We start from the raw sequence: 13,877 nt of genomic DNA on the forward strand, positions 1-13,877 counted from the left end.
GGTTTGGAGAAGTACCTAAGGCATAGCTGTCATGCGTCAGGTCTCCCAGTTTAAACCTGCTGTGACTGGGAAGATACTGACCTCCTTTCATAATCATGAACCGTGCCTTTCCAGTTTCTGATAGATCTAAGAGCTGCCCTCCCCCGCTTAACAGAATGTCCACTATCAGAAGGTTTCAGATCCTTGCAGGCTGCTGTCTGCCTTCCTAAAGACATATTGGGGGGAGGGGGAGGAGGGAGTGGCCACTCCAGGACTGAGGAAGGCACGTGGTACATTATTCTACAAACTGACTATGTCATTTTTAGTCAGGATTATTCGGCTTTTTTTCAAGCGCACACCAAATAATGTGAGTGACCAACAATTCAAACTTACGGCGTAAAATGTAGACTGGATATACTGAAACTTTTCACATTCCTCATCCATACATCTCCCGTAGTTACAGTCCTTTTTCTTGATTTGCTTTCAAGGTGTTCTTTGCAGAAGATGTGGGTTCCAACAAAGGTGCCATCATTGGGCTCATGGTGGGCGGTGTTGTCATAGCAACAGTGATCGTCATCACCTTGGTGATGCTGAAGAAGAAACAGTACACATCCATCCATCATGGAGTGGTGGAGGTAAGTGAACCTGGCTGCCTGTTTGCAGCTGGGATAGAGGAACTCTTGCTTGGTGTTAGAATCATCCAAGTATTTCTTCTTTGGAAAAACAACCCCATTCCTGCTCAAGTTACAGCTGTTTTCTTGCTTCTGGTTTTTATTCATTCTGACTTATAAGTACTGTGGTCAAGGCAATGGGGATATATGCTATCTCAGCTTCTTATTTTGTATTGAAATATCAAAATAATACTAAGGATAATGCCTGGCTTAAAGACATTGTGACTGCCGTGAAACACTTCTTTTTTTTAAGTTACAAATAAAAAGAAGTAGAAGGCTGCGTTTTGTCGAAAAAAATTTTTTGACGCAGTTATTCCTGGATTTTTTTTTTCTTCTGACTATGCTGGGGTCTTCCTTGCACTAGCAAGCTCAGCAGTTGCAGTGTGTGGGCTCTCTAGGTGTGGCATGTGGGATCTTAGTTCCCCAACCAGGGACTAAGCCTGTGTCCCCTGCACTAGAAGGGGGATTCTTAACTACTGGACCACCAGGCATGTCCCATTCCTGGACTTTTAAGTAAATCATGTTACTTCTAACTCAAGCCAGGTGATAGTAAATAATTTTCAGTAACCAATCTTACCTTTAGAGTTTCATAGAAAATCACATCGTACCCAAGGGCTGAACAACATATACAAAGTTAGTCAAGGTCATTAGCCTGCACTTGCACCTGAAATGTCTTAGTTTCAAGGTGTTAGTGCAGTGGCCCTGGAGATAGAGAGAAGACCCACAAAATGACAATTCCATTTCCTCGAGACTCTTCCAGCAGCCCAACCTGTGGGAAGCAGGAGTATGTACAACACAGAGGTGGTAAGTTACACCAGCAAAATAGATTAAGCTGCAAGATTCAAATATGACTCTTTAAACCCATGACGTAAAATAAAATGTACGAATACGTTCCTTATATGCATTTAAAATGCAGGTTGAGAAGAGGAGAACCTCATGGTTTATGTAGTTTTTAGGAAACTATTAAAGAAAGTGAATTAATACATCTTCAGAAGTTAAGAATTGCTGGAGCCAAAAAAAGGTCTCAAGGATCAATTAATTGATCTCATTTTATACATAAGAAAACAGACCCAGACAAAAGAAGTGTTCTTTCAATGTCAAAGTCAGTAGACCCAAGGTCAGAGTAGAGCTTCCTGGGTGGCACAAGGATAAAGAATCCACCTGCCCATGCAGGAGACACGGGAGACATGAGTTCAATCCCTGGGTCATCGGGAAGATCCCCTGGAGCAGGAAATGGCAACTCACCCCAGTATTCAGCCTGGAAAATCCCGTGGACAGAGGAGCCTGGTGGACTCCAGTCCATGAGTTCGCAAAGAGTAAGACACATCTGAGCAACTAAACAGCAAACATATGGGTATCATGTACTGGGAATTAGGACTTTAGCATGGGAATCTGGGGAGGATACAGTCCGTATCAGAGCCCTGATGCTAGGCAATGAAACAAGGCATCTCGGAGCTGACTGCCATGATCGTGCTGAGACTTACTTACAAGGTACCAGTTTCCAAGGACACGTTTCCCAGATCCCACCCCAGACCTTGGGAAACAGAATTTCTGAATAGGAGGCTAGAAATCTCAGTGTAGAAAATTTTCACAGGTGAATCAAACACATGGTCAGTTTTGAGAATCACTGATGTATATTTAGTGTTAGCGCTCCTGCCTTTTATATGAAAAGTGAAAGTGTTAGTTGCTCAGTCATGTCTGGCTCTTTGCCACCCCATGGGCAGCCCACCAGGCTCCTCTGCCCATGGAATTCTCCAGGCAAGAATACTGGAGTCGGTTGCCATGCCCTTCTCCAGGGGATCTTCCTGACCCAGCAATCAAACACAAGTCTCCCAAATTGCAGGCTGATTCTTTACCATCTGAGCCACCAGGGAAGCCTTTTATATAGTTATCTAAGCAAACCTTGGGCTTCCCAGGTGGCGCTAGTGGTAAAGAACCTGTCTGCCAGTGCAGGAAACATAAGAGATGTGGGTTCAATCCCTGGGTGAGAAAGATCCCCTGGAGAAGGGCATGGCAACTCACTCCAGTATTCTTGTCTGAAGAATCCCAAGAACAGAGGAGCCTGGTAGGCTACAGTTCATGGAGTCAAAAAGAGCCAGATGCAACTTAGCATGTACACACATAGCTTCCTGGGTTAAAAAACATTTTTTTTTATTAGTTAGCAGAAAAAGGTCTCCTCGGTTTTGGACTATTAGAGCAGTTGGCACTTTAACACAGTTCTGAAAAAATGAATTAATTTTTAAGCCAGAAAGCATCCCTGTGGGAAGAGAAGTCCTTCAGCCCTTCTCTTGTCATTCATTTTGTTAGCTTAAGAGCAACTGGGAACCTCTGGACTGACTGCCCCACCTCCTTTGATGTTTCTTTTCCTTATTTCTGCTCACCTCCTTCTTTTTGAAAGGAAGGATGTTGTGAAGAGCCCAGAAACCATCTCTTTCTCCCTGGAGAGGTCTTCCTTTCTCTCCAGTCCATAGATAACCCAAACCTTCGTCAAGCTCCGGGTTGAATATTAGAAGAGATCTTCATCTAAGGCACTGGATACCATCCCAGCCCTCAGGAAGGTGATAGTCTAGCCAAATTCAGACACACAGAACTGTAACCCAGCCTGAGCACCCGGGCTGGCTCACCTGGCGGGGTAATGCAGCATGAAAGGGGGTTTCAACACCATTGCTCTCAGAGTATATGCTGAATCAAGTGATTCCCCCCACCCACATTTCTCTGCCTGTCTGAGTGGGCTTCTTCCCCTTAAGGACAGAGAAATAAGTTTATTGCCAGCTGGTTCAGTTCAGTTCAGTCGCTCAGTCATGTCCGACTCTTTGCGACCCCATGAGCCACAGCACGCCAGGCCTCCCTGTCCATCACCAACTCCTGGAGCTTACCCAAACTCATGTCCATTGAGCTGGTGATGCCATCCGACCATCTCATCCTCTGTCGTCCCCTTCTCCTGCCCTCAATCTTTCCCAGCCTCAGGGTCTTTTCAAATGAATCAGTTCTTCGCATCAGGTGGCCAAAGTATTGGAGTTTCAGCTTCAACATCAGTCCCTCCAATGAACACCCAGGACTGATCTCCTTTAGGATGGACTGGTTAGATCTCCTTGCAGTCCAAGGGACTCTCAAAAGTCTTCTCCAACACCACAGTTCAAAAGCATCAATTCTTTGGTGCTCAGCTTTCTTTACAGTCCAACTCTCACATCCATACATGACTACTGGGAAAATCATAGCCTTGACTAGACAGCTGGTTAACCTGCTTCATTAATGAGTAACCTTATTTCACTAAGAACAAAAATGAGTAAATGGGTATCCCCAGACGGGTGGTCCTACGTCTGTCAAGACAAAATTCAGCCATGGAGGAGAAACCCCAACAGAAGCTCTGGTCTGCAGGGACTCGCTGCTTCTTAGGGGAAGGGTTGCTGCAGCAGATCACAGAGATGAGGAAGTGAAGCACGCCTAGAGCTTTTATTCATAGAAACGTTACCAGTTGGAGGTGAGCAGTCGCCAGTTTTTGTTTTGCAAAACTAAGCAGTAATTATTGATTTAATGACTTGCTTCATCATGAAGCCAGGAATCCCGCCTGTAAGTCGTTAGCCGTGGTTTCTCACGGAGACGCCAGTGCTTCGCTGGTGCCTCCAGGAGTGACCAGACAGCTCTCTGTTACTCTGTTCCCCAGACTGCACACACCATCTCTGGTGGTTAACGATCCCAGCACCCACTGAATTACCCACCATTGTCCTGCCAGTGAGGTTCTGCATATCCCACTGACCCCAGGTTCTATTAGCGGCAGATGGGCCTTTTCTACACTCATGTCAGTTGACACTGAACATGTTCAAATATATCTTGGCGCTCTCTCTTCTACACCTTCTGGACAGAGACTTCACCTTTAACAGGAAAGAAGTGGCATAAAGCCTCTTGATTGAAGAAATTTAAAATTTTTTTTCACAAATCTGATAATTGGAACACCAGAGGTCTCCTATCCCCTGCCCCTAGTCATCTCTGATCTGAGTAAAAGGGTTCCTTATTTAGCTTTTTATGGAGATACAGCGGATGACTCTTTTGAAGGAGTGTGCTGTCAGATTTGTGACGTTATAAAACTATGTCGCTGCGGGTCCTTTCTTCCTGGCAGAAAGTCAAGTTTTAGTGGAGGCATCTAGCAACCACTAACAGCAGGGGTGTAGAGCAGTCTGGCAGTTTGGAAAGGTTAAATGGGAAGCAACAGAAGAAAAAGTGAAGGGATGGGACTTCCTGGAAGTCCAGTGGCTGAGACTCCACACTCCCAATGCAGGGGCCCCTGGTTCAATGCCTGGGCAGGGAACTAGATCTCACATGCTGCAACTAAGACTGGGGAAGCCAAATAAATATTAAAGAAAGAAAGAAAAATCGAAGGTAGACTCAAAATCTGCAGGAGATTGGAAGCAAACGGCAGGAGTAGAAACTAGAAGGTCAAAGGAAAGCATCAGCATGGGAGGGGAGTTCCGGGATGTGCCTGAAAAATTACTTGATGTAGGCAATAAATATAACTAAGCTACTTGGGGAAATAAGGAAATGTGATTATGAAAATAACCATCTATACAGTAGAAAACCAACATAGCAAGGTTACTAAAAGCGATAAATGATTAACTTGGAAACTTCATTGCTGTTCTCTGAGTGTGTGCCTTCCTTCCCAGGTTCCTGATTTTCTCACACTCTCTGGTTATTTTACGTGTTGAGTTTATCCTATCCTCTATTATTTGTCCACCTGCGGTGCAAGCATGCTTAGTGGTGTCTGACTCTTTGCAACCCCATGGACTGTAGTCCGCCAGGCTCCTCTGTCCATGGGATTTCCCAGGCAAAGAATACTGGAGTGGGCTGCCATTTCCTTCTCCAAGGGATCCTCCCGAACCTGCAACTCCTGCTGTGGCAGGGGGATTCTTTACCACTTAAGCCCCCTGGGAAGCCTTTGTCCACCTAGATGACCTGAAATGGTAAATCTTTACAGGCTGATTCTCTTGTTGGGCCTGACTCAGTGCCATGCATAAAGGGTCACCCATCAACACGCATCCTGCTGGTTGCCCTACCGAATAAAATTAAAACAGGATGTTCACTGGCCCTCCTCCGAGCTTAAAGCACCTACATGAGAGCCAAGACTCACCCCACCCCCCACCACCAAGCACAGGGAGTCTGGAAATTAAGGAGAGATCCAAATAGATTTTATGTCTACAGTCTAATAGCTAAGCTGTAAATTCCTCTGCATATAGTGAAGGAATAAGTGGCTTCAAAGAGTCAAGTTCAGGGAGAGACGGATAGGAAGAGGGCATTAGCGAAACAGTAGTCAAAAGTTCTACTCAAGATGGTGTTAGGACCAGATGGATTGAGCTCTTTGGGCTCAGCTCTCTACAGTGTACATGAAAATGAACATGGACACAGTAGAAAAACCAACATTTCAAGGTTACTAGAAGAGATAAAAGGGTCAGTAGCAGTGGCCCATGCAAGCCAAGCTGGGGTTCAGCGTAGAGAGTGTCCCAGGGTCTCTGAAGAAGCTGAAAACTTCAGATCAGTCATTGCTCCCAGAAAGTCCAAAGAAGGGGTGCTCGGAGGTGCTGTGCAGGTGGGATTTCATCTCAGCCAGTGACACCTGGTTCCTGCCTGGGGTGGGGGTGGGGAAAGAGGCAGGAGGGAGAATTCAGTCCCCTGCTCCATTGCTCTGTAATTCCTTCCCACTGGCTCCATCTTCCCCCAGCTCCACTTGAAGGGAAGTGATATTGAGGCCCCAGGGTCATGGAGGGCTGGCCCTCACGTGGTGAGTGGCCAGCAGCAGGGCTATGGCTGAGCCGTGAGTGACAGATGACTGAGCCCTGCAGGGCAGGAAGACTCCCCCTGACTTCCTTCAGTGGTGGGTTTATCCATGGACCAGAGCACTCAGCATTCCACCTTTAGCTTTCGAGGAGCTGGGATGAAAAGATGCCATCTGCACTCCGTGGATGCCACGTTGTACCCTGAGACCTGAGGGCCAAGCCGCCCCACTGCAGGACTGGGGAAACATGAGCCACCCTCCCAGCGGCAGAGGGTCACAGGAATTAGCAAGTAGAAAGGAGGCTGGGTCCTGGGTGTTCTTTGGAAGGACTGATGCTAAAGCTGAAACTCCAGTACTTTGGTCACCTCATGTGAAGAGTTGACTCATTGGAAAAGACTCTGATGCTGGGAGGGATTGGGGGCAGGAGGAGACGGGGACGACAGAGGAGGAGATGGCCGGATGGCATCACCGACTGTATGGACGTGAGTTTGAGTGAACTCCAGGAGTTGGTGATGGACAGGGAGGCCTGGTGTGCTGCAATTCATGGGGTCTCAAAGAGTCAGACACGACTGAGTGACTGAACTGAACTGAACTGAACTGAAGGAGGCTGGGAAAAGACAGGAAAGTTAGCTGCCTGACTCACATACCATCCTCTGAGCCTCTCATTTCTGGCTGTGCTCTGTTAAATAAGAGTTTGGCTTTGGCCTTTGAAGAGGAGATCAGCTGTTTAATTGTTGCCCTGCCCCTGATGAGTGCAGCCAGTGTGAGGGCTGGGGTAGGTTCGGGTAAACTCGTATTAATGCAAGTTTAATACTGCAGCAGTCAAGCAGCATTATGTTTCCTTCCGCACTCAGACACGTAGCAGTGCCTGATCTCTGAGGCAAGATGCTTTTTAATCTCCACATTCTTTGAAATCTCGGTTAAGAGGTGGCACAGAGCAAAAAGATGCCCACGTTCTAACGTCTCAGGACTGCAGACAGGCTATTTCTCTGCAAGCAGATTCGGAGAGTGAGGGAAATCTCTTGTTACTGGTGCTGAGCTTTAATGACGGCGTTGTAATTTACAAGTTCCTGGTTAATGACACAACTGCCGATTAAAGCCCAGTGACCTCATTTGTTGAAAACAGAGCAGATTAAAGGAAGAGAAAGGGCTGGGGAAACATCTCTGATTATTCCCCCAGGGACAGCAATGTGGAGGATGCGTTGGCGGGGTGTCCTCCCAGTGGAATTTTATGTCTTTCCAGCTGCGTTGAGATTAGCCAAGGCAGTCAATTCCAGCTCCCGCACAGACTGAAAAGCCCATGAGGCGGAGTCATAAAGTAACCTTGGGGAAACCAGCTTATTCCAGTTTTATTGAGATACTGATACATAACACTGTATCAGTTTTAAGTTTGCAATTTGATGATTTGATATATGCACATATCCTGGGGTTGAAAGTGAAAGTGAGTCGCTCAGTCGTGTCCAACTCTGCGATCCCATGAACGGTAAGCCTGCCACGATCCTCTTGGTCCATGGAATTCTCCAGGCAAGAATACTAGAGTTTAGTGAACAACTTTCATTTCACATAATTACAGGTTTTTTTCTTGTTATAAGAACTTTGAAGATCTATTCTTTTAAACAACTTTCAAATATATGACACAAACTGTAGCACCACATTTTTCCTCCTGAGACCGATAAGGACAAACGCCAGAGAGCAGGTCTGTTGGTGCTAGGACATCATGTCGAGGGATGGAAGATGATTTCTATACCATGACTGGAGAATACCAGCTAGTGAATAATGTGGACTAAGAGAGTGCTGCAGTCACTGTGCAAACAGTAAGGAGGTTCCCCAAGAAACTGAACACAGAACTGTCCTACAGCCCAGCAACTCCACTTGGGAATATGCATCCAAAGGAAATGAAATCACTATCTTGAAACGACATCTGTACTCCTGTGTTCAGCACAGCATTATTTACAATAACCGAGGCATGGGAACAAACTCAGTGCCAATTAGTGCATGAATGGATAAAGAAAATGTGATACACGTGATGGAATATGATTTAGCCATTAAAAGGAAGGAAATTCTGCCATTTGTAACAACACGGATGAGCTTTGAGGGTATTATGCTAAGCAAAATAAGCCAGACAGAGAAAAAGAAAAATAGTGTGAGACTTCACTTATATGAGAAATCTAAAAAAAAACCTGAACTCAGGAGAACAGGTTGTTGCAAGGCCAAGCAAGTGGTATGGGCGGCTACTTCTCAGAAGACCTGACCTCCCTGGTGGCTTTTCAGGGAAGGGTTTTTAAAGACACTGTGAGAGAGGTCATGGGATGCCTGGTCAGCTTGTGGACATCCTTCTGTTGGCCGGTGGTGAGGTAGCCAGGTGGTATTTGGAGAATCAAGGTCACCAGTCGTCTGGTTCCAGCTAATTTAAGGTCTCCATGTGTGTGGCCAACAGGCAGTTGACTTCTTCTTGCCTGTGCTGGTTTCAGTATCTGAGGGGAAAGTTATTTTTGTTTTAAAACAGTAATAACACAATTGTAAGTTTTCATGTATTCAGCAAAGAGATAAGTACTTCCTGTCTTCTGTGGACTGTTTGAGGTACAGCAGATATGCTAGAAACCTGAACATCTTCAGTTCAGTTCAGTCGCTCAGTCGTGTCCGACTCTTTGCAACTCCATGAATCGCAGCACGCCAGGCCTCCCTGTCCATCACCATCTCCCGGAGTTCACTCAGGCTCACGCCCATTGAGTCAGTGGTGCCATCCAGCCATCGCATCCTCTGTCGTCCCCTTCTCCCGCCCCAATTCCCTCCCAGCATCAGAGTCTTTTCCAATGAGTCAACTCTTCACATGAGGTGGCCAAAGTACTGGAGTTTCAGCTTTAGCATCATTCCTTCCAAAGAAATCCCAGGGCTGATCTCTTTCAGAATGGACTGGTTGGATCTCCTTGCAGTCCAAGGGACTCTCAAGAGTCTTCTCCAACACCACAGTTCAAAAGCATCAATTCTTCGGCTCTCAGCTTTCTTCCCAGTCCAACTCTCACAGCCATACATGACTACTGGAAAAACCATAGCCTTGACTAGATGGACCTTAGTCAGCAAAGTAATATCTCTGCTTTAGAATATGCTATCTAGGTTGGTCATAACTTTTCTTCTAAGGAGTAAGTGTCTTTTAATTTCATGGCTGCAGTCACCATCTGCAGTGATTTTGGAGCCCCCCAAAACATAAAGTCTGACACTGTTTCCACTGTTTCCCCATCTCTTTCCCGTGAAGTGATGGGACCAGATGCCATGATCTTCGTTTTCTGAATGTTGAGCTTTAAGCCAACTTTTTCACTCTCCACTTTCACTTTCATCAAGAGGCTTTTTAGTTCCTCTTCACATTCTGCCATAAGGGTGGTGTCATCTGCGTATCAGAGGTTATTGATATTTCTCCTGGCAATCTTGATTCCAGCTTGTGCTTCTTCCAGCCCAGCGTTTCTCATGATGTACTCTGCATAAAAGTTAAATAAGCAGGGTGACAATATACAGCCTTGACGTACTCCTTTTCCTATTTGGAACCAGTCTGTTGTTCCATGTCCAGTTCTAACTGTTGCTTCCTGACCTGCATAGAGGTTTCTCAAGAGGCAGGTCAGGTGGTCTGGTGTTCCCATCTCTTGAAGAATTTTCCACAGTTTATTGTGATCCACACAGTCAAAGGCTTTGACTTAATCAGTAAAGCAGAAATAGATGTTTTTCTGAAACTCTCTTGCTTTTTCGCTGAATACCTTGCCCCGCGTGAAACGTACATCTGGCTTGGCCTGAAGAGAGTAAGTGGAGCTGGCCCTGACAGAGACCCTGGGAGGACAAAACCAAGTTTACAACTCAGAGGACCCACCATATCAACAGAGGGCATCTGTTTAAATCTTTAGCCAGACGTACTTTTAGAATTTTAGTGCTCAGTTAAAAATAATAATCTGGAACAGTATGTTCTTTATCTTTTTTTTTCTTTTTTTCTGAAACCCACTTAGGTTTAATCAAGCAGAAATTGATCATTTAGGCACTGCCAGGAATGTGTAACACTTAGTACCAAGACGAAAATATAACTGATCCTACCTTCAAGATACCTACAGCCTCCTGGGGCGGGGAGAGAAAATGAACATCCCCTCCCAGAATTTCAATATAAAAGTAAAGGCAGAATGGAGTTAACAGTATGTTGGGGGGGCTCAGACGGAGTGGAGGTACAGAAGTTTCCCTTTTGCTCTTATCAGTGGAAGGTGCAGGTTTTCTGGGAAGGAGACTGCTACGCCGGAAAACCTCACAGTTCCCTGTCAAGAGTGACTGTCTCACTCTCTCCCATTCCTCAGCCTTGCAGAGCTACCCCAGCCTGTTTTTTCCCTCATGCTCCTCCATGGATTTTAAATTGACACCACAGTGGTGGTTTTCTGTTAGTCAATCCTAGAGCGAGATCTCCAGGTAGCACCCTCCCAAGGGGTTTGCACCGTGTATTCTATGTAAATTGCATCCCTTTCCGGTCTCCTGGAGCTGGCAGCTTGGACTTCACTGTGCTTCATCGGGAAATGTTGTTCCTCATCTGTATTCACGTTGAAGTGTCCAGAATTCTGCCGTTAGCGCACCCACTTTATTAGGAAGGAACCCATTAAAGGGAACAGACCCCGGAGAAAATATATTTGGATTTTACCCCCTCACCTTAACTGATCAGGAAAGCCCCCTCCAAGAGCCATCTCTGCTTCTGTGTGCCTCTTTAGCGTATTAAATTTGGCAAAACAGGGATAAACTAAAACAAGGGTGCGGAGATACTCAGCAGTTCAGATTTTGAATGTCAGTGAAAAGTGAAGTCGCTCAGTCGTGTCCAACTCTTTGGGACCCCGTGGGCTGTAGCCTACCAGGCTCTTCCATCCATAGGATTTTCTAGGTAAGAATACTGGAGTGGGTTGCCATTTCTTTCTCCAGGTGATCTTCCTGACCCAGGAATTGAATTCCGGGTCTCCTGCATTGGAGGCAAACGCTTTAACCGCTGAGCCACAAGCATACCTGCCTTGGTAGCTCAGACGGTAAAGTGTCTGCCTACAATGTGGGAGACCTGGGTTTAATCCCTGGGTCAGGAAGGTCTGGAGAAGGAAATGGCAACCCACTCCAGTATTCTTGCCTGGAAAATCCCATGGACGAAGAAGGAGCCTGGTTGGCTACAGTCCATGGAGTTGCAGAGTCAGACACAGCTGCTTAGCTAAATCTCTCTAATACTCGAACTTTTTTTTTCCTAGCTTGACACCACACTTTTAAAACAGTCTTTCATGGAAGCCTTTTGTCCTTTTTCAAGCCAACAGGGGAAGAGAATATTTATTGCCTTAAGCGTATCCAGTTACTACTAAGGGAGGGAAGCAACCAATGAGCACCGCATAAGGCAAGCCAGCCGGTCAAGGGTTTGAGCGCCACCTAGTGGCCAGATGGAGTGTCTGCGTAACTGGTGGGCTCAGGCATTGTTGAGTCGGTCAGTGGTGTCTGACTCTTTGCGACCCCATGGACCGCACCACGCCAGGCTTCCCTATCCCTCACTATCTCCTCGAGTTTGCTCAGACTCATGTCCGTTGAGTCAGTGATGCCATCCAACCATCTCATCCTCTGTCGCCGCCTTCTCCTCTAGTAGTGTTAGTCGCTCAGTCCAACTCTTTGCAATCCCACAGACTGTAGCCCACCAGGCTCCTCTGTCCCTGGGATTCTCCAGGCAAGAATACTGGAGTCGGTTGCCATGCCCTCCTCCAGAGGATCTTCCCGACTCAGAGATCGACCCGGGTCTCTTGCATCGAAGGTGGATTCTTTACCATTTGAGCTCCAGGGAAGACCTCCTTCTCTACTCTCCGTCAGAGTAGAAAAGAAAGGACAATTTGTGGGTGTTCTGCAATCTTGGCTTTTAAAAAAAAAGAGTGCGGTGCACCTTATCTTTCTCTGGCTTCTCCGTGTGCGCAATTAAAAGATTGTACAAAAAAAAAAAGAAAAACTCATTTGTCCTCGTTCTTGCTCTGCAGATTGACGCTGCTGTCACCCCAGAGGAGCGCCACCTCTCTAAAATGCAGCAGAACGGCTACGAAAACCCAACTTATAAGTTCTTTGAGCAGATGCAGAACTAGACCACCGCCACAGCAGCCTCTGAAATCGGACAGCAAAACCATTGCTTCACTACCCATCGGTGTTCATTTAGAGAATAACGTGGAGAAAAGCAAACCCTTCTGTTTTATTATTTACTCATTATCGCCTTTCGACAGCTGTGCTGTAACACGAGTAGATGCCTGAACTTGAATTAATATACAAATCAGTAATGTATTCTCTCTCTTCACATTTCGGTCATTTCGGTCTCTACACTACATTATTAATGGGTTTTGTGTACTGTAAACAATTTAGCTATATCCAACTAGTGCATGAATAGATCCTCTCCTGATTATTTATCACGTAGCCCCTTAGCCAGTTGTATATTATCCTTGTGGTTTGTGACCCAACTAAGTCCTACTTTGAAACATGCTTTAAGAATCGATGGGGGAATGCTTTCTGTGAACGTGTGGGTTTAGCTGCTTCTCTTGCCTAAGTATTCTTTTCCTGATCACTATGCATTTTAAAGTTCAACGTTTTTATGTAATCCAAATGAGTTAGAGGAGTTTTTTTTTTCCACAGTTGCATTTTACTGTACAGATTGCTGCTTCTGCTATATGTGTGATATAGGAATTATGAGGATAGACATTTATTTCTTCGTGCCTGTTTTATGTGCACACATTAGGCATTGAGAATTGAAGCTTTTTTCGTCCATGTATCTTCAGATCTTTGATAAAGCAAAGAATCCCTGTTCATTGTAAGCACTTTCACGGGTTGGGGAGGGTGGGGGTGGGAGCGCTCTGCTGGTCTCAGTTTACCAAGAATTCTCCCAAAAAACTTTTCTGCAGGATGATTGTACAGGATCATTGCGTATGACCATGATAGCTTTCTACACTGTATTACATAAATAAATTAAATAAAATGACTCTCGGCAAGAGTTTTCTTTGAAGGATGACTATGGACGTTAAATATTCAAAGTAACTTTGGATGGGGAAAAAGAGGTAGATTCAGGTTCTTTCACCCAGTCTAAAACCCTTTATTTATGATACCAAAAAGAGGTGAGAGTGGAAGGGACAAAATCAGGGAATGGGGAAGGCAAGCCTGGGCAAACCCTTCAAGATTTGTCTTCAATTTGTATAAAATGGTGTTTTCATGTAAATAAATACGTTCTTGGAGGAGCGGCATTGTGCTGTCGTGAATGCTTCCATGGTAACCACCTTCTGCTCCTGAGTCACCGGAAGACTGATGAGAGCTTTCTGATACAGGGTATCCACACCTCTTGTGTCTTAACAGTAAGTCCAAGCTGAAAACTAGGGCCAACAGGCATCTCCCAGCTTCAGTAAAATGCTTTATAGACCCAACTCAGTCTTCACTTGGTCCAAACTACTTTGCTGCCATAT

At 45.6% G+C, this 13,877-nt stretch overlaps 1 protein-coding gene across 6 annotated transcripts in view; it reads left to right on the forward strand.

Annotated features, from left to right (window-relative positions):
- Positions 1–13,655, forward strand: part of APP (amyloid beta precursor protein) — a 313,643-nt gene extending 299,988 nt beyond the window's left edge. For all 6 annotated transcript variants that reach the window (XM_069549724.1, XM_069549735.1, XM_069549746.1 and 3 more), the window contains 2 exons: positions 468–614; positions 12,420–13,655. In XM_069549724.1, coding sequence (XP_069405825.1) covers positions 468–614; positions 12,420–12,521 — 249 coding nt within the window. In that variant the 3' untranslated portion in view covers positions 12,522–13,655. The remainder of the gene's footprint in view (positions 1–467; positions 615–12,419) is intronic.
- The last annotated feature ends 222 nt before the right edge of the window (positions 13,656–13,877 follow it).

This window comes from Ovis canadensis, chromosome 1 (genome assembly GCF_042477335.2).
Source record: "Ovis canadensis isolate MfBH-ARS-UI-01 breed Bighorn chromosome 1, ARS-UI_OviCan_v2, whole genome shotgun sequence".
Lineage (NCBI taxonomy): Eukaryota > Metazoa > Chordata > Mammalia > Artiodactyla > Bovidae > Ovis > Ovis canadensis.